General features: G+C 40.8%; 1 protein-coding gene across 1 annotated transcript in view; it reads right to left on the bottom strand.

The window, feature by feature from the left end:
* Positions 1-19,550, bottom strand: part of SPATA48 (spermatogenesis associated 48) — a 71,020-nt gene that overhangs the window by 18,597 nt on the left and 32,873 nt on the right. The window contains exons 6-8 of the mRNA XM_040644578.1: positions 14,616-14,683; positions 10,257-10,298; positions 8,826-8,933 (exon numbers count right to left, since the gene is read on the bottom strand). Coding sequence (XP_040500512.1) covers positions 8,826-8,933; positions 10,257-10,298; positions 14,616-14,683 — 218 coding nt within the window. The remainder of the gene's footprint in view (positions 1-8,825; positions 8,934-10,256; positions 10,299-14,615; positions 14,684-19,550) is intronic.

The raw sequence follows: 19,550 nt of genomic DNA, 5'->3' as shown, positions 1-19,550 counted from the left end.
TGATTCGAAGCCCATGACTCCACTCATCAGCTCGCAGGACTGGACCGCAGATGTAATCTCTCAGAGCCTCGCTGCCTCGGCCATGCAAGGGGGTAAAGACAGCAATCTCAAGGCCTGCATAAGGGTGCCCTGAGATTCCAGCTGTGATCCTGTTTGGTGGGGAAAAGGTATCAGTTCCTGGTGCAGCCCCTCAGTGTCCCTCCACGCTGGGTCATGGATTGTGGTGCAGACCTTGGTGTTCCCTCCACACGTGGATGGTGGCACAGACCCTCGGGGTACCCCCGGGAGTGGATCATGGCACAGCCCCTTGGTGCTCTGTTCCCCACATGTGGACCATGGATCATGGTGCAGACCTTTATGCATGGAACCCTTTATGCATGGAAACACTCCTGACAGAGCCCCTCTGTGTCCCCCCCGACATGTGGATCATGGCACAGTCCCTCGGTGACCCTCCACGCATGGTTGGTTATGTGTTAATATTCGGATGCTAGAGAAAAAATTATGTACCAGGCAGGAGTTGTATTAATAAACCCCACCTGTGTCTTGCAAGTGACAAGTCATAGCCTTGCTGTGACTATAGGTGTTGAAGCACCAGCTTCCAGGCAGCAAAATAGGGACACCTGACGCTAACAGAGTGAAGGGAACTTGCATCAATGGTAATCACAGAAGAAATGTGTACACCTTATTGGATCTTGGGAGACTAGGAAAATGAGGTAGGGAACGAGCAGGGAAGCCCACTGCATGGGGAGCCGGGCCTCTCTTCCAAGCCTGACTTGACCCTTAACCAACTGTGAGTTTTTCCTCCAGGGATGGAAGCCTTCTAGGCCCCAGCCCAGTCCCCCTGCAGCAGGGAGAGAAGCCCATCCATCTCTTCATGGTTCATCCCAGGTTGAAGGGGGTTCAATGAATGTGAAGGAAGCCAGCAAACCTTCAGCATTTAGTAGGGGCTCAACTAACTGTAGTTGAAATACAAGATTTTAAGTATTTAATATTTTAATGAGAAATTTACAAAATAGGAGCTTAATAGGTAGAGAATGTGAAGTTTATCCAGCACAGTAGCTGAAAAGATGTTCCAACAGTGGTTTCCAAATGTCCCCACACACTGAAAACTCACGGGGATTTTTCAAAGGTACCCATGCCTGACTCCCAGCCCTCAGACATTTTGATTTAATTGGAAGGGAGGTGTGTGACCCGGGAATTGGGGTCTTCAAAAGCTCTCGAGATAATTCTAGATAAGTGGTACATTGAAGTTTGGAAATCCCCACGTCAGAGCTACATTCTCAGGTTTGTTGGAGGGACCTGGGTGATCAAATCAGTGTTGCCAAATTCTAGACAGTGCCCTTTAGGATTTCCTGGAATTTTCTTGAAGAAGTGTGGCTGTATGTCAGAGAGGTAACCAAAAGCGGGGCAAAATTATTCATGTGTCTGTCTTTCCCCCAAACATTCTCTAAAGCTTCCATGCATGTTACAGAGGAAATCCCCTTCCTCTGTGTGAGATGTTTTTTTTCCATTGCCTCTAAAACACCTGCAGAATTAATATGCCTCTAAAGTCATGGCCTTCCATGAGAGCAGTTAAGAAGTTGAAGATGGAGGCGAGTGATTTGTCAATCAGGAGGAGAACATGGTAGAGAACATCATACAGCTCTGTGAGCCTGGTGGCTTGGATGCAAAGTGATACTATACACTGCGTTATAATGATGATACGATGTTATATTACATCACATCCAATAACAACAAACCACGAGCCAGGAGCCCACAGTAAAGATAAGCCACTTAGGCTGAAGAAATGAATTCAGTTGCATAATGAACCAATTTTGAAATTTGGCCAAATATTTGAAAGTGAAAGTCCAAACCCACGGCACTTCTAAATCTATTCCATTTACCCCCCTTTGCAGGGATATGATGGGGGGACTTTTTTCCATCTTCAGTGCAACATGTTGACCTCTTGTCAATAAGAAAATAGTCTCTGGGGGACACTCTACAGCCCTGCTGCCAAGGGGTCACGTGGTTTTCTAAAGGGAGGAGAGAAATCTATGAAAGGAGCTAAAATGCATGGCTTTTAAATGCATTTCCAGATTGGTTCATGGTCAAAGACCCCTCTCCCCCACTTAAGGAGAATAGAGAGAAGCTGGGGCTCATTTAAATATAAGACAAGTCTTCACTGTTTGCCTTTGCTCTATAGTTTCCAAGCCTTTGAACACCTTCTGGTGTATCCCGATTCCTGGAGTAAGCCGGGATTTTGTTCAATACTTGGGTACGTGGGAAGACATTATCACCTAAATTTTCAACTAACTGGTTTTGTTCAACCTAGCAAAATAAAATAGAAAATAAAGAATTTTAGACTATAAGGAACTTAACGTGCCTCTTAGAAAAGGGAGCACAGAGCGTGTGTAATTAAAAGCTAAACAGGAAATAAAGAAGAAGAAACTGTGGGAAGAGCAGGTGGTGTGTAGAATACAGGTCGTGTGCAGCATGTGGGCTGGGATTTCAGCCCTCAGACAGCTTCTTCGCTGTTCCACGGACTCATGCTCACTGAGCCAGAGCTGTATCCCAGGCTCTGTTTTAAACACTGGCGTGAATTGAGTTAATCCTCACAAGACCCCGTGTTGTGGGTCCTAGAATCATGCCTGTCATGCAGATGAAGGAATTGAGGTTTTAGAGAAAGTCTAAGCGATGTGTCCAGAGCCATTCGAGCTGGTGGGGGGCAGAAGTACCCTTACCCAGATGGCCCGGATGGAAGGAGTGCCAGCCTTGCTGGGAGATGTCCCCCATGCACTCACACCCAGGGTCCCTGCCCTAGGCAGGAGAGATCTACTACCTCCGAGTGGTCGCATTTACTCAGGGCGTGGGTGCATGTGTGAGTTCAAGTCAATTTGACGATCTTTCTTTGAGAGCTGTTAGGTGTCAGGTACACGTCCATGCAGAAATCAGCCAGGCCTGCTCCTGACACCCTTCACATTAATGAGAACATTTTTAAACGCACGTGTAGAGGTTTGAAGAACCCAAGTGGGGTGAAGACCACTAATGCAAAGTAAGGGGGCTGGGCGAATGAGAGGGCAAAGAGGCCGGCATTGAACCCGGGGCCTGCCCCTTCCAGCCATGGAGTCTTAGACAACAGAACAGAAGCTCTCAGAGCCACACTGTGCTCTGGTCAGGGGACTGTGGCTCCCCTGGAGGGGCAGGGCAGGGGTAGGGGTTAAGGCTGGCCCAGGGGAAGGGGGGCGGGTTACGGTAGAGCCTGGGCCTTTGGGAGAGCCAAGAGAAGGGAGCTGCAGAGCATTCTCAGGGTGCCCACAGCTAGAGGAGAAAAGGAAGGGGGGGCCTTGAGCTTTGATTTGCTTGTTTTGACTGCTGGGTGAGAAATCTAAGTAAGACCACAACCATTTTGGACATTGGGTTGTGTTTCTCAGAACGGAAGATATTTGGGCCCCAAGATCTATTCAGGAATTACAGTTTTATTATTATCCTCATAGAGTACCCATACTTGTTTTTCCTCTGTTCTTAGAATCTCCCAGAAGGGAAGGGGACACAGAAATAACCCAGAGGCTTCGAATGCCAACAGGGCTGGAGCCCAGGAACCCCCTGTTGGCCAGATGCAAAGACGTGTCCTTGTGGGTACACAAGAGCTTGCTCTGGGGGTTAGGTGGCCCGTCTCTCAGTCTCTCCTAAGATGAGTGCTCTGGGGCTCTTTACATCATGCCCTCTTGGCCTCAGCCTCTTCATCTGTAAAACGGGGACTGAACCTGTTCTCGCGCCTCTGGCCCCATCACACTATTTTGAAAAACAAATGAAGGACTAGATGTGAAAGTCCTCTGAAAAGGCAGAAGTCGGCTAAGGTAAGGAACTACTATTCATAGCCTCATTCTTGAACCTGGGCTGCGGTAAGGTTGTGTGTGTGTGTGTGTGTGTGTGTGTGTTTGTGTGTGTGTGTTTAAAGGTGCAGCACACCGCGGTGACTGGCAGGAAGGTCCCACCTTCTTCCATCTCAGACCTTGGCCAGCATCTGCATGAGGATCCATTTTGGACAACCACTGGTTATTTGCAAATGCTTTGTCGCAGAGATAATTGAGGTAAAGACACAGTAAATATGAAACCATGTGCAGTCCTGAAATGAAGGATTACAACCTGGTGGAAGACAGCCCAGTGCAGGGAGAGGGCGTGCCTGGCTGGTTTGGGAAAACAGTGGTGTCTGGAAAGCACCAGGTGTGGGGGCAGGAGGCACAGGTTCATGGTCAGCTTCCACTGCACTGGGCTGTGTCACCTGGGCAGGCACCTCTCCACCTCTGAGCCTGTTTCCCTGCTGGTAAAACCAGGGGCTGGGCCAGGTGAGAGGCACTACCGAAGACCCCAGGTCCGTAGCTCCAACAGCTGGTCTATGACAAAAGAAAACCCACTTCCAGCATTTCCTTAGGACAGAGCAGAATTGTATGCCTTTGGGTCCTGACTTTGCACAGATAACGCTGTTCCCTATCATTCCCACACCTAGGTGCTTTGCACCAATGATTCAAGAACGCAAAACATTTTGAAACTACATGGGATCGCAGATAATTACTAAAAGAAAACAGACTTCTTGTCAAACTTGTTCATTAAGTTCTTGCAAGGAATATAGCTCTTACATTCAAGAGAAGGATAAAAAATCAGATTTGGGGGGAAAGAGGGCTTCCTTATGTTAGTTTTTGCCTTTTTTTTTTTTTTTTGCTTGACACAGATTCTAAATGAGTGACTCTGTATTCTTTTTTTTCAGTTCCTGAGTAGTACCCTGATTCAGTAAACAGTATATGTTGAAAGGATAAAAAAGCCATTTTTTCCTGAGCTCTAGGATTTCCTCTTGAACCCAATGGATATTGTAGATTCACTTAGTAAGGAACTACAATGTAAACTGCTTAATATTTTGAATTCCTTAGCTGTAAATGTTTTGTGATAACTGGGCACTCCTACAAATTAGAAAATATTTTAATTTTAATAAGAAAACACTGTTTTTAGGGATCTATTCTACATAAATGCATTACTGTGCAAAGATATATGTGGGGGGCCCTCGGGTGGCTCGGTAGTTAAGCATCTGCTTCTCAGGTCATGATCTCACGGTCCTGGGATCGAGCCCCGCATCAGGCTCCCTGCTCAGGGGGGAGTCTGCTTCTCCCTCTCCCACTCCCCCTGCTTGTGTTCCTTCTCTTGCTGTGTCTCTTTCTGTCAAATAAACAAATAAAGTCTTTAAAAAAAAGAGATATATGTAGAGGTATTTATTGTTACATTGTTTCACTAGGAAAAATGTGTACTAAGTCCCTGGCCTTTGTAAACTATAATATAGCCTTGTTTGAATATCAGGCAACCATTAAAAAGATTTTAATAATCTTGCATAGTGTCAGGGAGAATGTGCATTGTGTATTTCAACTTTATACACACATCCCAAATGCACACACACACACAACAATACACACAGACCTATACTTTGCAGACACTCATGTGTTTCTGTGGGGGGAGAGTAAAAAATATATCGAGCTTTTAATTTGGGGGTTGAAAATGGAAGAGGCATTTTACTTTCTGCACTTTAAAAATATTTGAATAATTTTTACAGTGAAAACATTTGGAAAATGAAAAAAAAAAAGATGTCTGATGAGCCTTAACACTAGCGTCAAAGAAGAGTATAAACATTAAGAACAAATACTCATTCTGCTGCAAATTTATATAAAATTTCCCCCCAAAATGAGTTTGCAACATGCTTAAGAATGTTCATGTGTTTTGACTCCATAATTCACTTCAAGGAGTCTCCGTTAAGTAAATAATCCCAGATCATAAAAAAGAGTCACATAAAAAAGTGCTTGGTAACATTATTTATCATAACAAAAAAATGCAAAGAATTTGCACATATCACCTAGTCAAGTGAACTAGTCAATGACCAACACATCTACACAAATAAAAATTCTAAGGAGTGCATAATAAATGCACCCGTGATGCTGTTGTAATGTTAATGTGGTAAAAATTTTAAATGTAGTATGACCCTGGTTAATAAATAAACAAAAGCAAGACTAAAAGCACTTGTGACAGATGGTACTATGTCAAAATCTTAAAAATGATTATGTGTTTGTGTGAGAGTGTGGTTATATTTTTTATTGTGACCAATTTCTCTATACTTTTTTCCCATAACGATCAGATTCTGTTCTACAATAATTTTTCAAGCTCTTTTTTAAACAATTAGTACAATCACCAGCAATTTGAAAAACCCCGGCCACATCAGGTGACTTGGTAGCCAGAAAACAAAATCTGAAATTAAGGAGGGCGATTTGAAAGACCGTCACTCTTTTGGGAGATTGGTGATCCAATCTTGAGCGCCCGAAATCTGGCTTCTGTTGACAGAGTGGGGAGCCGCGTGGCTCACCCCCCACAATGAAGTCTCATGAATTATGGGGAGAATCCTGAAGATAATATCATGAAGACATCTTCCTTTAAGAAAGTTTAAGATGAGGAAATAAGGGAGGAGTCGTATTTGCTTTGGGATAGGATGGCACTCTATATTCTGAACTTGGCACAAAGGTTGTGAGTTCATGTGTTTCTGGGTTTGGGATTTTATGCAAATGGCACCATATGAGGCTGTCTTTTAGCTCAATGAGGTTTTGTAAAAACAACAAAGTATTTTGTTTAGAGATCTGTGTGTATGTAGGAAAACTATCAAACAAAGCAAGTGAAGGATAAGCAGGCAGTCTGATGGTGACGACTTCTGGCTGGGAAGGGGACCCAGGTGATGAGGTTGGGAGGCATACACAACTGGCTTAAAAGATATTAGTAAAATACTATCTCTTTAGGCAGGAAAACACATGCATTTATGTGTTATTTTTCTTTATATGTTACATAGGACACTGAATATTTATGTATCTATCAACATTTCATAATAAGAGTGGGAAGAATTTCTTTGTGTTAAAGGTTAAGATTACATAAAAAACTGAAAGCTGATGGAAAGAAGAAACTTTGCGAGCTTGGTGGCCCTCTAGTGCCCAAATTGCACTAGTACAATTAATGTCTTCCATCCTTTTCTGAGATCCGCTCATACTTTCACTTCCTTAAAAACAGAAATCAGCAACAAGACCAGGGAGAGCAGCATGGTGCCAAAGTTATTCAGGTTAGATGGTATGTTTTATATCAAATTCTGAAAACGCTGCCAGGCTGCTCTTCACTCTTTCTGAGAATGACCCAGGAGAATATGTTTCAATTCTTTGACAAGAATATTCCAGAAAATGTTTCAAAATTTAAAAATACATTTCAAAAGAAAAACTATTAAATTTTTTACCTGTAGGATACTTTTAAATTGGTTTCATCCTCACATCCTTCTTTTAAAGGCTTTAGAATTACTACGTTTAATGGCACTAATTTCCTTGCAAAATTTGAGGAAGAATCACACCAACGGATCCTTCCTCAAGACTCAGCTCAAACGTCACACGCAGCCTTCGGGTCCCACAGGTGAAAGGGATCTCTCTGTGCACCTGAGCTTCGAAAAAAAAAAAGCTAACTTTTTCGGGGACTTACTTCATACTGCTTTTTATCGTGATTACTTGTGTATAGCGCTATACACCCCTCAGATTCTGAAGGTACGCCAGGGCAAAATCTCTGTCTTTTTTATCTTTATGTTACCACAGTTCTTAACATGGTACCTGGAGCATTTCATAGGCTCTTCTGTCTTTTACTCTGGGAGCCTAGCCAGAGATTTAAGTGAGATAAGTTACATAACTATATTTTAAAACCGAAGTTAGATTTGAAACACATTTTCTAATTTGGCCAAGAAGTCAAAAGAATTAATAGGATAGATAACACAGGGAAATGTGAGATTATTGTAGGATACAGCATTGCATCTAAACTGCAAGAGAGAAATGTAACTTGTTTGTCTCATGGGCACAATTGATGTTAAAAAAAAAAAAGGAATCAAGTAACATTGAAAATACTGTCGTGATTTGGCCTTCCATGAAATGTGCAAGTTTGTCAGTCATCAGAGAAACTGATGGGATAATATCCATGACATTCAGCGACTCAGTGGCATAATGAAAAGAGCACAGGATTTCAACTTCCAGCAATGTCTGGTGAATCCTAGGGAAGTGACTTCTGAGCCCTAGTATTCCCACTGGTGGAAGCAAAAATATACATATTATACATAAACATGCCATATATATTTATATAGCTCAATATATTATATGTTAAATATATTATGTTTATATATGTTATATATTGTGTATATTATATAATATTATATATTACATATCTTTAAATATTATATTATAAATTATAAGTTATATACTATAACTTTTATTATATTATGTATTTATATTAGGTATATTTTATATATAATGCATTATAAGTTATATGTTATATAAACATATAGAATATATTGCATATTATTGTATATATTATTTGTATATTATAAAATATGTGATATATTTATATTATATATTATATAAGATTATACAAATGTATAAGTACACATAAGTGTGTACATATAAGATTATACAAGTGTATAAATACATAAGTATATTATTATATAATTTTATAATATAAATACATTTTTATATAGTTTATGTGAATATATATATATATATATATATATATATATATATTCAACGTGGAATATAAAATATATCACATGAATGTATATCCAGGCGCCCAGGTGAGTGAGTGCACAAAACTGTGATCTTATTTGTGACGAGTGTTTTCAGGCAGCTGGTGTCTTTTTTCTTAAGCGATGTCCGTGGCAGCCATCTTAAATTTCTCACTTATGATAAAGCTCATTGCCACGTGCCATCATTAATGGTAACATAAGGGGAGTAATTACGAGTGGAACTCACCGACTTGTGTTTGTATAGAGCATTTTAGAGCTCCGAGGCTTGGCGACGGATGTGATGTCTCCGAAGGGGTTGTCGACGTCATCTGCATTTGTGGACTGCACGTAACCACTGTTTGCGTAACGAGAAAAGAAAACGCGGGTTTCTTTATAAGAAAAATGGAAGCAAAGATCAACAGGGTTCTAACACCCATAAAATAGATCAAAAACTGAAAAACCAAAATAAATTAATAATAATAATAATAATCACAACCATGATGATGGAACAATTTACCTTAAAAAAATAAAGGCAAGAGAAGTTCCCATTTTCAGAGTAACAGTTGCCAGGCCTTTATGATCTTCAATTTGGGCCAGAATGGGAGTGGCAGGTGGGTTGTGGTTTTGTGCCAGGATTCAGGCTGTTTCTGCAGCCCTAGGTTAGCTCCTTCACTGGAGAGGGGATCAAGCCTGGGGCAGGACAGAGACTAGAATCTGCCAGAACCACTAGGGCACCTGCTGGGGGCGGGAACCTGGCTGGGGAGATTGGTCACCTCCTTCATGGATCAGCAATGAGGGAGGGGGAAGGCAGAGATGAAAGACCAATCTTTGTGGATTCACTTTGTTCCACAGTACTATGATCTGAATATTTATGTTCCTCCCATATTCATATGTTGAAATTCTAATGCCCAAAGGTGGTGGTGGAGGGAGGTGGAGGGAGCAGGAGGTGGGGGGAGCTTGGGTCATGAGGGTGGAGCCCTCCTGAGCGGGATTAGTGTTCTTCTAAGAGAAGATCCACAGAGCTCTCTTGCCCCTTCCACCCTGGGAGGGCACGTGGAGAAGTCTGGGACTCAGGAAAGAGTCCTCTCCCCACCACGCTGGCACCCAGATCTTGGGCTTCCAGACCCCAGAACTGTTAGAAAGAAATGTCTGTTGTTCATAAGCCACCCAGTTGGTGACATTTTGGTACAGCATGCCCGACACACTCAAACACGGGGTTATTCCTCAACCCAAAGCAGAGAGGACCCCCACACAGTGGGCGATGCAGGTCTTTGCCAACTATGGAAAACCAAATTTAAATCTAGAAAAGCAAGAAGAGACATTTTCTGGACTTCAGTGTTAGTAAGCACATCGTATCTTCTGCATCGATTATCAAAGTCTTTCTGGTTGACAACACCCAATATTAGTAGCACCCAGCGTATTTTATTTCGTAAAATAACCAATTTGGGGAGACAGAAAAATACCACTCCCCCTTTCTTTCTCTTATCAAAATCGTTAACAGATGTGTGATGGAAGTCCTGACATTAAGCGGGCTCTGTGCTGGCAAAACATTAGAAATCTGTTCGAAAGTGTAAGTTGTCTTAAACAGTGAATTACAAACATGAGTGAGCCGAAAGCAACTACAATTTAGATGTAAATCTAGTAATTTTTTAAGACATTAAGAAACACTCTCACTTACGTATAAAGAGGAATGTATTTGCTTCTGGAACTTGGACTCACGCTTAGAAAAAAGAGAAAATAGGGACAATGGGGTTATTGACATTAACTTAATAAGCATCAAATTATTTCAGTGTTTCTCTTATTAAAAGAAAAGAAAAGTATTCAGAGATACCTCATAGGAATTAACCTCTAAGAGTTTGTAATTTTAAACAGAGGCAATTTAAAGATACAGTTTTAAGCGAAAATCAAAAACAGAACAAATTGACTCCAACTCTCAACGAGTCTTGGTTTGCTCTCTGTAGCCCAATTTAGAGCCTCTCCTCTTGGCTTTCCCTACTGCTGTACGCTTCCTTCAGGACTGGACGGGCAATATTTGGCAAAGCTGGGCCCCCAATTTTCTTAGACACATGGAATTTTCATGTTGAGTGGCTCCTACTGACCGTCCAGTCTAACTCTCCCTGGTAGAGATGAAGCCGCCAGGCACGAAGTTCAGTGACTCACAGGAGATCACAGTTATTTTAGCATCCCAAGGAGCACCAGGTTTATTTCATATTTTCCCTGATCCAGCCCCAGGGTCAGCCATTTCTCCAGGGGTCTCAAAATTTCGTTTATTGGAGAGTGGTGATTAAAATCCAAGACCAGGGGGTGGCTGGGTGGCTCAGTTGGTTAAGCCTCTGCCTTCGGCTCAAGTCATGATCCCAGGGTCCTGGGACAGAGTCCTGCATCGGGCTCCCTGCTCTGTGGGGAGTCTACTTCTCCCTCTCCCTCTGCCCCTCTCCTCACTTGTGCTTTCTCCCCCCCATAAATAAATAAAATCTTTTAAAAAATAAAAGCCAACATCTGGGTGCTAGATATGCTCGTGGCTGCTGGGATGGGTGTCCCTGCTCCTGGGTCCTCTGAATGGACAGAGCTAGGGACGGATGACTGTGTGAGAACCTGTCTAGACCCACATATTTATGTGTATTTCTGTATCTGCTATCTGTATATATATGACAGTAAACTTGAGTTCATAGGATACCCCCCCCCCGGATCAAATCCAGCGTCACATTTGGTTTTTTCATTGCTGAGTAGTTTGCCATTGCATGGGCATACTCTAGTGTGTTTATCCAGTGTGTATTTTCCCACTGGCCTGTTGAAAGATATCTTGGTGGTTTCTAGGTTTGGGCTTTATGAGTTGAGCTGCATAGACATTCAAGTACAGGTTTTAGGGAGGGCTCCTGGGAGCAACATTTGCACAGAAGGCGGCCGGGTGAGTGGCACTCTCAAAAGTTTGGAGACATGGCAATATTGACTAAGACATATAGCTTTTCTTTCATCAAATGATTTCCTATTTAAAAAATGCAGTGGGGGCACCTGGGTGGCTCAGTCGGTTAAACGTCTGACTCTTGATTTCAGCTCAGGCTGTGATCTCAGGGTCGTGGGATCAAGTCCCACGTCAGGCTCTGCCCTCAGCACGGAATCTGCTTGAGAGTCTCTCTCTCCTTCTCCCTCTGCCCCTCCCCTCTTCCCTCTCCTAAAAAAAATCAAAATTAAAAATTAAAAAAAATTTAAAAGATAATGGATTCATATAAACTGGAATACAAATTTTATCATCTTGGTGAACTATTTGCTATTTCATCACATGATATATAAGTAAAAAATGCTAATAAAATGTTTTCATTAGTACTCACATAATGTAAGAGTTGGCACTGATGATTCATATCTTTATTTTTTAAGAGATATTTGAATATGACCACCAACAGTTTCAGCTTGCTGTGTTTATGAGCCTTATATTTTGTGAGTGTCTTAATCTTTTAAAAAAGTACTACCATTCAACTTATACATTGGAATCTATTTTTTATATTGGGATGTTTTACACATTTGGCAAAACATATTTTAAATAATCTTTATCAAAAATTTTACACGTTATTTTTAAAATACAGCTTGATAAAATCTAAGTTTGCTGACCCGACAACATTCTTCTCAGTATTTTCACTGTTTGCAACACTAGATGCAGCAGTTAAACGTGATTATGATTTTGCATATTTTCGCTTCATTATTCTCTTTTCTTTTACTGATATAAAAATTCACTTCTAAAGGGCAATATATGCTGGCTTTATTGAAGTGGTACAAAGATTTGAAAAATGTTGTCTTTGATATTCTTTTCTATAACTGAAATTTATCAAGAACTCTCATTAATTTTACCAACTACGGTTAAAAATCTCCTGGACTTAGCAATTAATTGTGGATTGGGTAAATATAAGGGTAAATGTGCAAGATTAACCTTCCCATTGAGGTGATGATAGAATTTCTAGGAAAGAAAAGATTGAAAAATGTCACTGTGGACATTTTTTTTTTTTGCATTATCTGTCTATCTTACACTATTTTTTATAAACATCTGCAGTATTTTTTTGCAAAATACACAGATCTGTTTAGAGTTCCATATGATTCATTCTTATATTCTCTGTTCTATTTAATTTTAAAAAATGGTGGTTGTGACTCACAACCAGTGGGTTGCAACTAGCAGGCTACACTTCACTCATTACACTACTCGGTAGAGACTACTCATTAAACTGCACTAGGGTAATTATTCAGCCATGTGGAGAAATGGATCCCTCATTCACACCCTAAACCAGAGCTGATTTCATGTGGTTTAAAGAGATAAATGTGAAAAGCAAACTGTTTTTTTAGAAAAAAGTAGAGAAGAACAATGCATTACTTCTAGGTATGGAAAGATCTATTAAAAACTCCATAAAAATAATGACATGGAAGAAAATATTGATGAATTCAGTTATATTAAAATTCAAAACTTCAGTTCAACAAAGAGCAGTATAAAACAGAATAGTCACAGACTAAAAGGAGATACTTTGATGCATATTACCAATAAATAATTTTTTCCAGAATAGTAAACATAAAAATTTATACAAATTAATACGTAAAAGACAAGGAATCCAGCTGCAATGGGAGCAAAATATGTGAACAGGTGAGTTACAGATGTGAACACCCAAGTAAGTCATAACCTACAGAAAATGATTATCGGCTATCAGGTAAATGTAAGTGAAAACGATAATGAAACACAATTTCATGCTCATCAGATTAGAATTTTTTAAAAACTGAAATTCCAAATGCTGGCCATGATGTGCAGTAGTGGGAACTCAGGCATTGCCAACGGTTTAGCCCATGGATACAACTCCGGAGAAGAATGTTTTGACACCTGCAATATAAAGACGTGTATTCTCTTGATGCAGCAGTTGTAGACATATGTGTATATATATATATATATATATATATATATATATATATATACAACGCAAGACTGTCCAGCAAGGAAAGTGAGCATCTAGAGATCTAAATGCCACCTTGTGTAAATCTCACAAACACAACATTGAACAAAAATGTTCAGATTGTATATATATATATATATATATGTATGCATGATGTCACTCTTACTGAGTTTAAAACATCAAACACAATGGCATATCTTGGTTAAAAAGAACACATGTGTTTTAAAGGATTACAGGAATGTATGGAATATGAAACATCATATCCAGAATGATAGTGATCCCTAAGGAAGAACAGAGAGGCTCTCCATCGTGTTGGTAAAACTCTATTTCTCAAACTGGGAAGTGGATACACAGATTGTGTCACATTCTTATTTGTATGTTTTGTATATATTAAATACTCAAAGATAAGTTTAAAGCATAAAAACAGATGATATAACCCGGATTGTGGGTTGTAGTGAGAACAAAAAATAGGAAGAAATAGTGACATTTTCAAAGACAGAAACATGAGTTTTTTTTTTTTAGACTAAATGCACAAAATTACTTATATGGAAGGATTAATAATAAAACCATAGCTTCTAGCGTAACATAACTGCCTGATACAGAAGTTGATGGAAAAGTTACAATCCCTTGAAGTCCATGGATTTCACAACATTATAATTCTTCATATCAACATATTCATAAAGCACTCCTTATTTTTAAATGATTTTTAGAGAGAAGGGGGAGGGGCAGAGGGAAAGAGAGAAACTCACACAGGCTCCATGCTCAGCAGGAGCCTGACTTAGGGCTCAATATCAGGACCCTGAGATCAAGACCTGTGCCAAAATCAAGAGTCAGATGCTTAACTGACTGAGCCACCCAGATGCCCCATTCATAGTCTAAATTGTAAGGATAAATTAAGAGAAAACAAGAGAAAGCAGGCAACACAGAGCAAGTGAACAGAACTTGGGTTCTCTTTCCCATCACGGGGATGGGAAGTCTGAGGTCTCTGGAGTGTTCTCCGGAGGATATGTCCCTCATCTCCTCTATAAGGCATGGACGGGAGCACCAGACATACCAATGAGAGATCTGTGATAGTGAAAAATTTACTGATAAGAACACAAGGCGATAAAACTTACAAAGTAATTGGCTTGACCGGTGTCAAGAAAGATCTTGTTTGAAATCTGTCCCAGAGTCCACCAACCATCTAAAATCAGCAGCAAAATGAACGATATATTTAATGAACAAGTCACTGTCAGTTCTTGTGTTAAGCTCCGGTGCTCTTAACTGCTCCCACCGCATCGTAAGCTAGCCCCAGTCTCCCAACGGAAAGCACTCCCCAGGCCTCCTTAGCAGCTCAGGGCTTTGCCCCAGAGCCCCTCCTGGTCTCTGCTCTGCTCTCAGACCCGTAGTTTCCATTTGCTTTTGCACAGCTAGAATCTGCCTCATCACCCACCTCCTTTGCACTGAAGGTCTGATTTTGGTTTTCATCCCAGAGCCTATACTCACTTGGCTCCGTTTTGGTTCACGTTCTGTAGGCCCAGGCTGGTCTCCCCTTTCCAGCCCTGCCCAGACCCTGAGTTTTGAACCTTATCTTGCCGGGAAGGACTTTGGGTTCTGGCATAATTAGATGACAAAGAGAATGTTTAAAAATGACCAAATTTCAAAAGGATGTAAACATAGTTTCAAGTAGTTGAGAGATCCTTAAAAACAGCTGTAAGAATCCAGGCACATTTTCTGTCCTCCGACTGAGTTAGTTTCTATGTGCAAATCCTATGCAGAGACTTCATATTATAACCACGTTTTTCTTCTCTTGCTGTCATTTTGCTCTGTAAAAGCTGATGAAGTTTTTCAAGATAATGTGGACTTCTTACCCTGTGGTTCTGAACCTCTTAGGAGTCTGTGTTTAGCACCGTATTTATATGTAATTATTTTCCTCTTTATTGCTATGTGTTTTACACAGGAAAGAGCTTCGTTATGAGAGGTGGTCCCTGGGCTTATCAGACTTCTAAGGGATGAGGAACAGAGCAAAAGGATGAGAGAGTCAATGCAGGTAGGAGGTGCTTCACAAGCAAAGAGCCAGGGATGGGCTGGCAAAAGTGGGGTCCAACATAAGACCCAAAGGATTCACAGGCCTTAGCCTGGAAAAAATGGAACGCTAAAGGGAGTGGAACACTGTATGTTTGGAGGGTGGGGCTGGAGGGGCAAGAGGAACACAAAGAGGAGGAGTAATGGGCAAATAACAGAACTGGGGACATGTCCTGTCAAAGCACATGGATTTCACTTTCTAAAAAGCGATGGGTTTTAATCAGTGGAGTTATATGAAGCGATTCACACTTTAGGAAAAGTACCCTAGCTGTGGTGTGGATACAGTAATTCATGTGCTGAATTCTTGATGTTCAGAAATGAAAACATACGGGCGCCTGGGGGGCTCAGTCGGTTAATCATCTGACTCTTGATTTGGGCTCTGGTCATGATCTCAGGGTCGTGAGATCAAGCCCCACACGTTGGGCTCTGTGCTTAGCGTAGAGCCTGCTTAAGATTCTCTCTTTCTCCCTCTGCCCCTCCCCGCCCTCTCTCTCAAAATAAAATAAAATTAAATTAAATTAAATATAAATATAGGGGCGCCTGGGTGGCACAGCAGTTGAGCGTCTGCCTTCGGCTCAGGGCGTGATCCCAGCGTTGTGGGATCTAGCCCCACATCAGGCTCCTCCGCTATGAGCCTGCTTCTTCCTCTCCCACTCCCCCTGCTTGTGTTCCCTCTCTCGCTGGCTGTCTCTATCTGTGTTAAATAAATAAATGTTTCCTCTCTCACATCTAGGTCTTTCATCATCTGGAGTTTATTTTTGTGTGTGGAGTAGGAAGGTGGTCCAGTTTCATTCTTTTGCATGTTGCTGTCCAGTTCTGTCAACATCATTTGTTGAAGAAACTGGGGCAATACTTACAGCTTTTTGCATTGGATATTCTTTCCTGCTTTGTTGTGTATTATTTCTTTTTATATCAATAGTCCTTCCATTCTTTTTATACTGTAGTTTTTTTTTTTTTTTAAGATTTTATTTATTTATTTGACAGAGAGAGACAGCCAGTGAGAGAGGGAACACAAGCAGGGGGAGTGGGAGAGGAAGAAGCAGGCTCATAGCAGAGGAGCCTGATGTGGGGCTCGATCCCGTAACACCAGGATCACACCCTGAGCCGAAGGCAGATGCTTAACCGCTGTGCCACCCAGGCACCCCTATACTGTAGTTTTGATGTCTTTATTAGAAAACTGATTTTTACCTGATTACAATGATGATATGTATGGCTTAATAATATTTCAGATCACTTTCCAATAACAATTATTGGAATACTCATTTAAATAATTTATAATTGTAAATGCCTCACACTGCAAAGTAGACAGTATATAAATTTGTTTGGATGAAAAAATGAATTGGGTGAAATGAATGAAAGAACGAATGGGTGAAATTAATATAATAGTGAATTTGCCTTTGTATTAAGGTGGACAAATAATAATCATTTAACTGATAAGTAAAAAATTAGTTGATAGGAAACTGAAAGACCCCAATGCAAGTATAGAAATGCTTAAAATACCAACATATTTAAATACATGACTTAGGCATATGTTTTTGTTTTCATTGAAAGCAATGACATTAGCTTGAGATAAAATTTATTATAAGTATGCCTATAGCTTCATAAAATATATCTGTCTTTGGGGCACCTGGGTGGTTCAGTCAGTTAAGCATCTGACTCTTGGTTTTGGCTCAGGTCATGATCTCATGGATGGTGAGATAGAGCCTTGTGTTGGGCTCTGTGCTCAGTGGGGAGTCTGCTGGAAGATTCTTTCCCTCTGCCCCTCCCCCCTGTTCATGCTCTCTGTCTTTTTCTCAAATAAATAAGTAAAACCTTAGAAAGAAGAAAGAAAGAAAGAAGAAAGAAAGAAAGAAAGAGAGAAAGAAAGAAAGAAAGAAAAAGAAAGAAAGAAAGAAGAAAGGAAAGGAAAGGAAAGGAAAGGAAAGGAAAAAGAAACACCTCAGGAGCCCAGCAGTGGAATGAACCGAATTCTACCAACAGATCGTTCCTGGAGGACAAGGACCCAGCCCCAGCTGACACTCTGATTCCAGCCTGAGAAATTCTGAGGATGAACCCAGTTGGGGCATGCCTGGACTTCTGACTGCAGTCATGTGGTTTAAAGCTGATAAACTGTGGTCATCTGTTGCATGGCAGTAGAAATCCAATGCATTGAATTATATGCATCTTACAGTCCACACAAAAAATGTATTTGACCTTAGCAGCAGAGCAGAAAGACCATTCATTAACTTACAAATAAACAAACTCTGGCTTAGAGAATGAAATTTGTTTGCTTAAGGTCACTCAGCTACTGATGGTCGAAGTCAGGATGCAAATGCAGATTCTCTGCCCCTGAAGAGTGAGCCACATTCCCACTGCCCCACACCACTTATCCTGATCATCGAAGTCTGGAGCGTGGTAGCAGGAGTCCAGCCATCTTAACAAAGGCAAGTACTATATACATAGGATTTGGATCTAAAGGTACTGTCTTGGATTTCAAGTTTTGAAAGTTCTGTTGTTTTGGACAGTCACACATGACAGATGCAGCTAGACTCCAATTTGATCCTGAAGGATAACCAAAGAGCCCTCATTCCGGTGGCCGCACCCTGACAGGATAGGTGGCCAGCCCCGGTGCCCAGCATCCTGCCCCTCCCCCTCCCAGGCTTGGTGCAAAAGCTGAATGCTCCACGCCACCCCGTCGGCCAGGCTTCCCCCTCCAAATAATCCCACTCCTCTCAGTTTGCAAACAAATAATTACCAGCGACCCTCATTCTCTCAACAAATATCTATCTAGCGATTACTATATTTCAAGCACTGTGCTAGGGGCTTGGGATAAAAGCCTGGATAACAAACAACAAAAAAATTACATTTACCACATAGGAATTATGTGAGGATTCATTAAATTAATATTTGTGGACTTAAAAGAGCACAGTGATGGCTCCACAGTGTGTTCACTGTTGTGTATATGTTTTCACGTCACTCATTTTGAAATTATTGTGTCCTAAAGAAAAGCTAAATCTTATGAAATATTTTTAACTGTAGCAAAAGCTTAAATGATGTATTTTTTTTTCTTTTTCTTTTTTTAAGATTTTAGTTACTTATTTGTCACAGAGAGAGAGCACAAGCTGGAGGAGCGGCACAGGGAGAAGCAGGCTCGCCGATGAGCAGAGAGCCCGATGCTATACTTGATCCTAGGACCCTGGGATTATGACCTGAGATGCAGGCAGATGCTTAACCAACTGAGCCACCGAGGGGTACTGAAAATGGTGCATTTTTCAGACATAATACCTGAATGGCATTGTCGTAAGAAACTCACCTGAGTTGAATTAAATCTTGCAAGGTGCATCTCTGTTTGAGCCTCTGATGCACTTGATGAATATTTAATGGAATTTTCCATGAAGGTTACACAAATTGTTTTTTACCCTAAGAAAACTTTTATATGATATGATTTAAATGAGACTATCGAATAGTATGATTTCATATGTTGTTTTGTCAAAAATCCCTATCTTCTGAGCAAAGCATCACGGATTTAACCAAATCATTAACTGTTTCCAAGATGACCACCGGAATTTTTTTCTGAGACACACCAAGATAAAAATACAATAGGGAATGAAATCAAAAGCCAGAGAGGAAATTAGAGTCCATTTTGTTAAAATCATTCATTTTTAAGATGAGAAAGGTGAGAATTGGGGGTCTCACCACCTGCCCCTAGACTGCAGATGCTTTCCATAGAGTTCTTTTCTCAACTTGCTCTAAGATTCTGAAACCCAGCTCCATACCATGTATTTCTTCCTTCCTTCCTTTTTTTTTTAATGTAAATGAAGTTTGTTTTGCTTTTTAAGTAGGGCTCTTGAAGCATTGCAGCTTGGTAAATAGTGTAAATTAGTACAGTCTTTTGTTTTTTCATGAGTTGCTAAGAAGATGCAGCCTATTCTAACGGTATAAATATTATCACCACTTCACTTGGAGTTAATGAAGGCTCACACAGGAGCAAAATGCTTCCTAAGGAA

Source organism: Ursus maritimus, unplaced genomic scaffold (genome assembly GCF_017311325.1).
Source record: "Ursus maritimus isolate PB19 unplaced genomic scaffold, ASM1731132v1 scaffold_3, whole genome shotgun sequence".
In the NCBI taxonomy this organism is placed as follows: Eukaryota; Metazoa; Chordata; class Mammalia; order Carnivora; family Ursidae; genus Ursus; species Ursus maritimus.
This window is presented reverse-complemented; position numbering and strand designations above follow the sequence as displayed.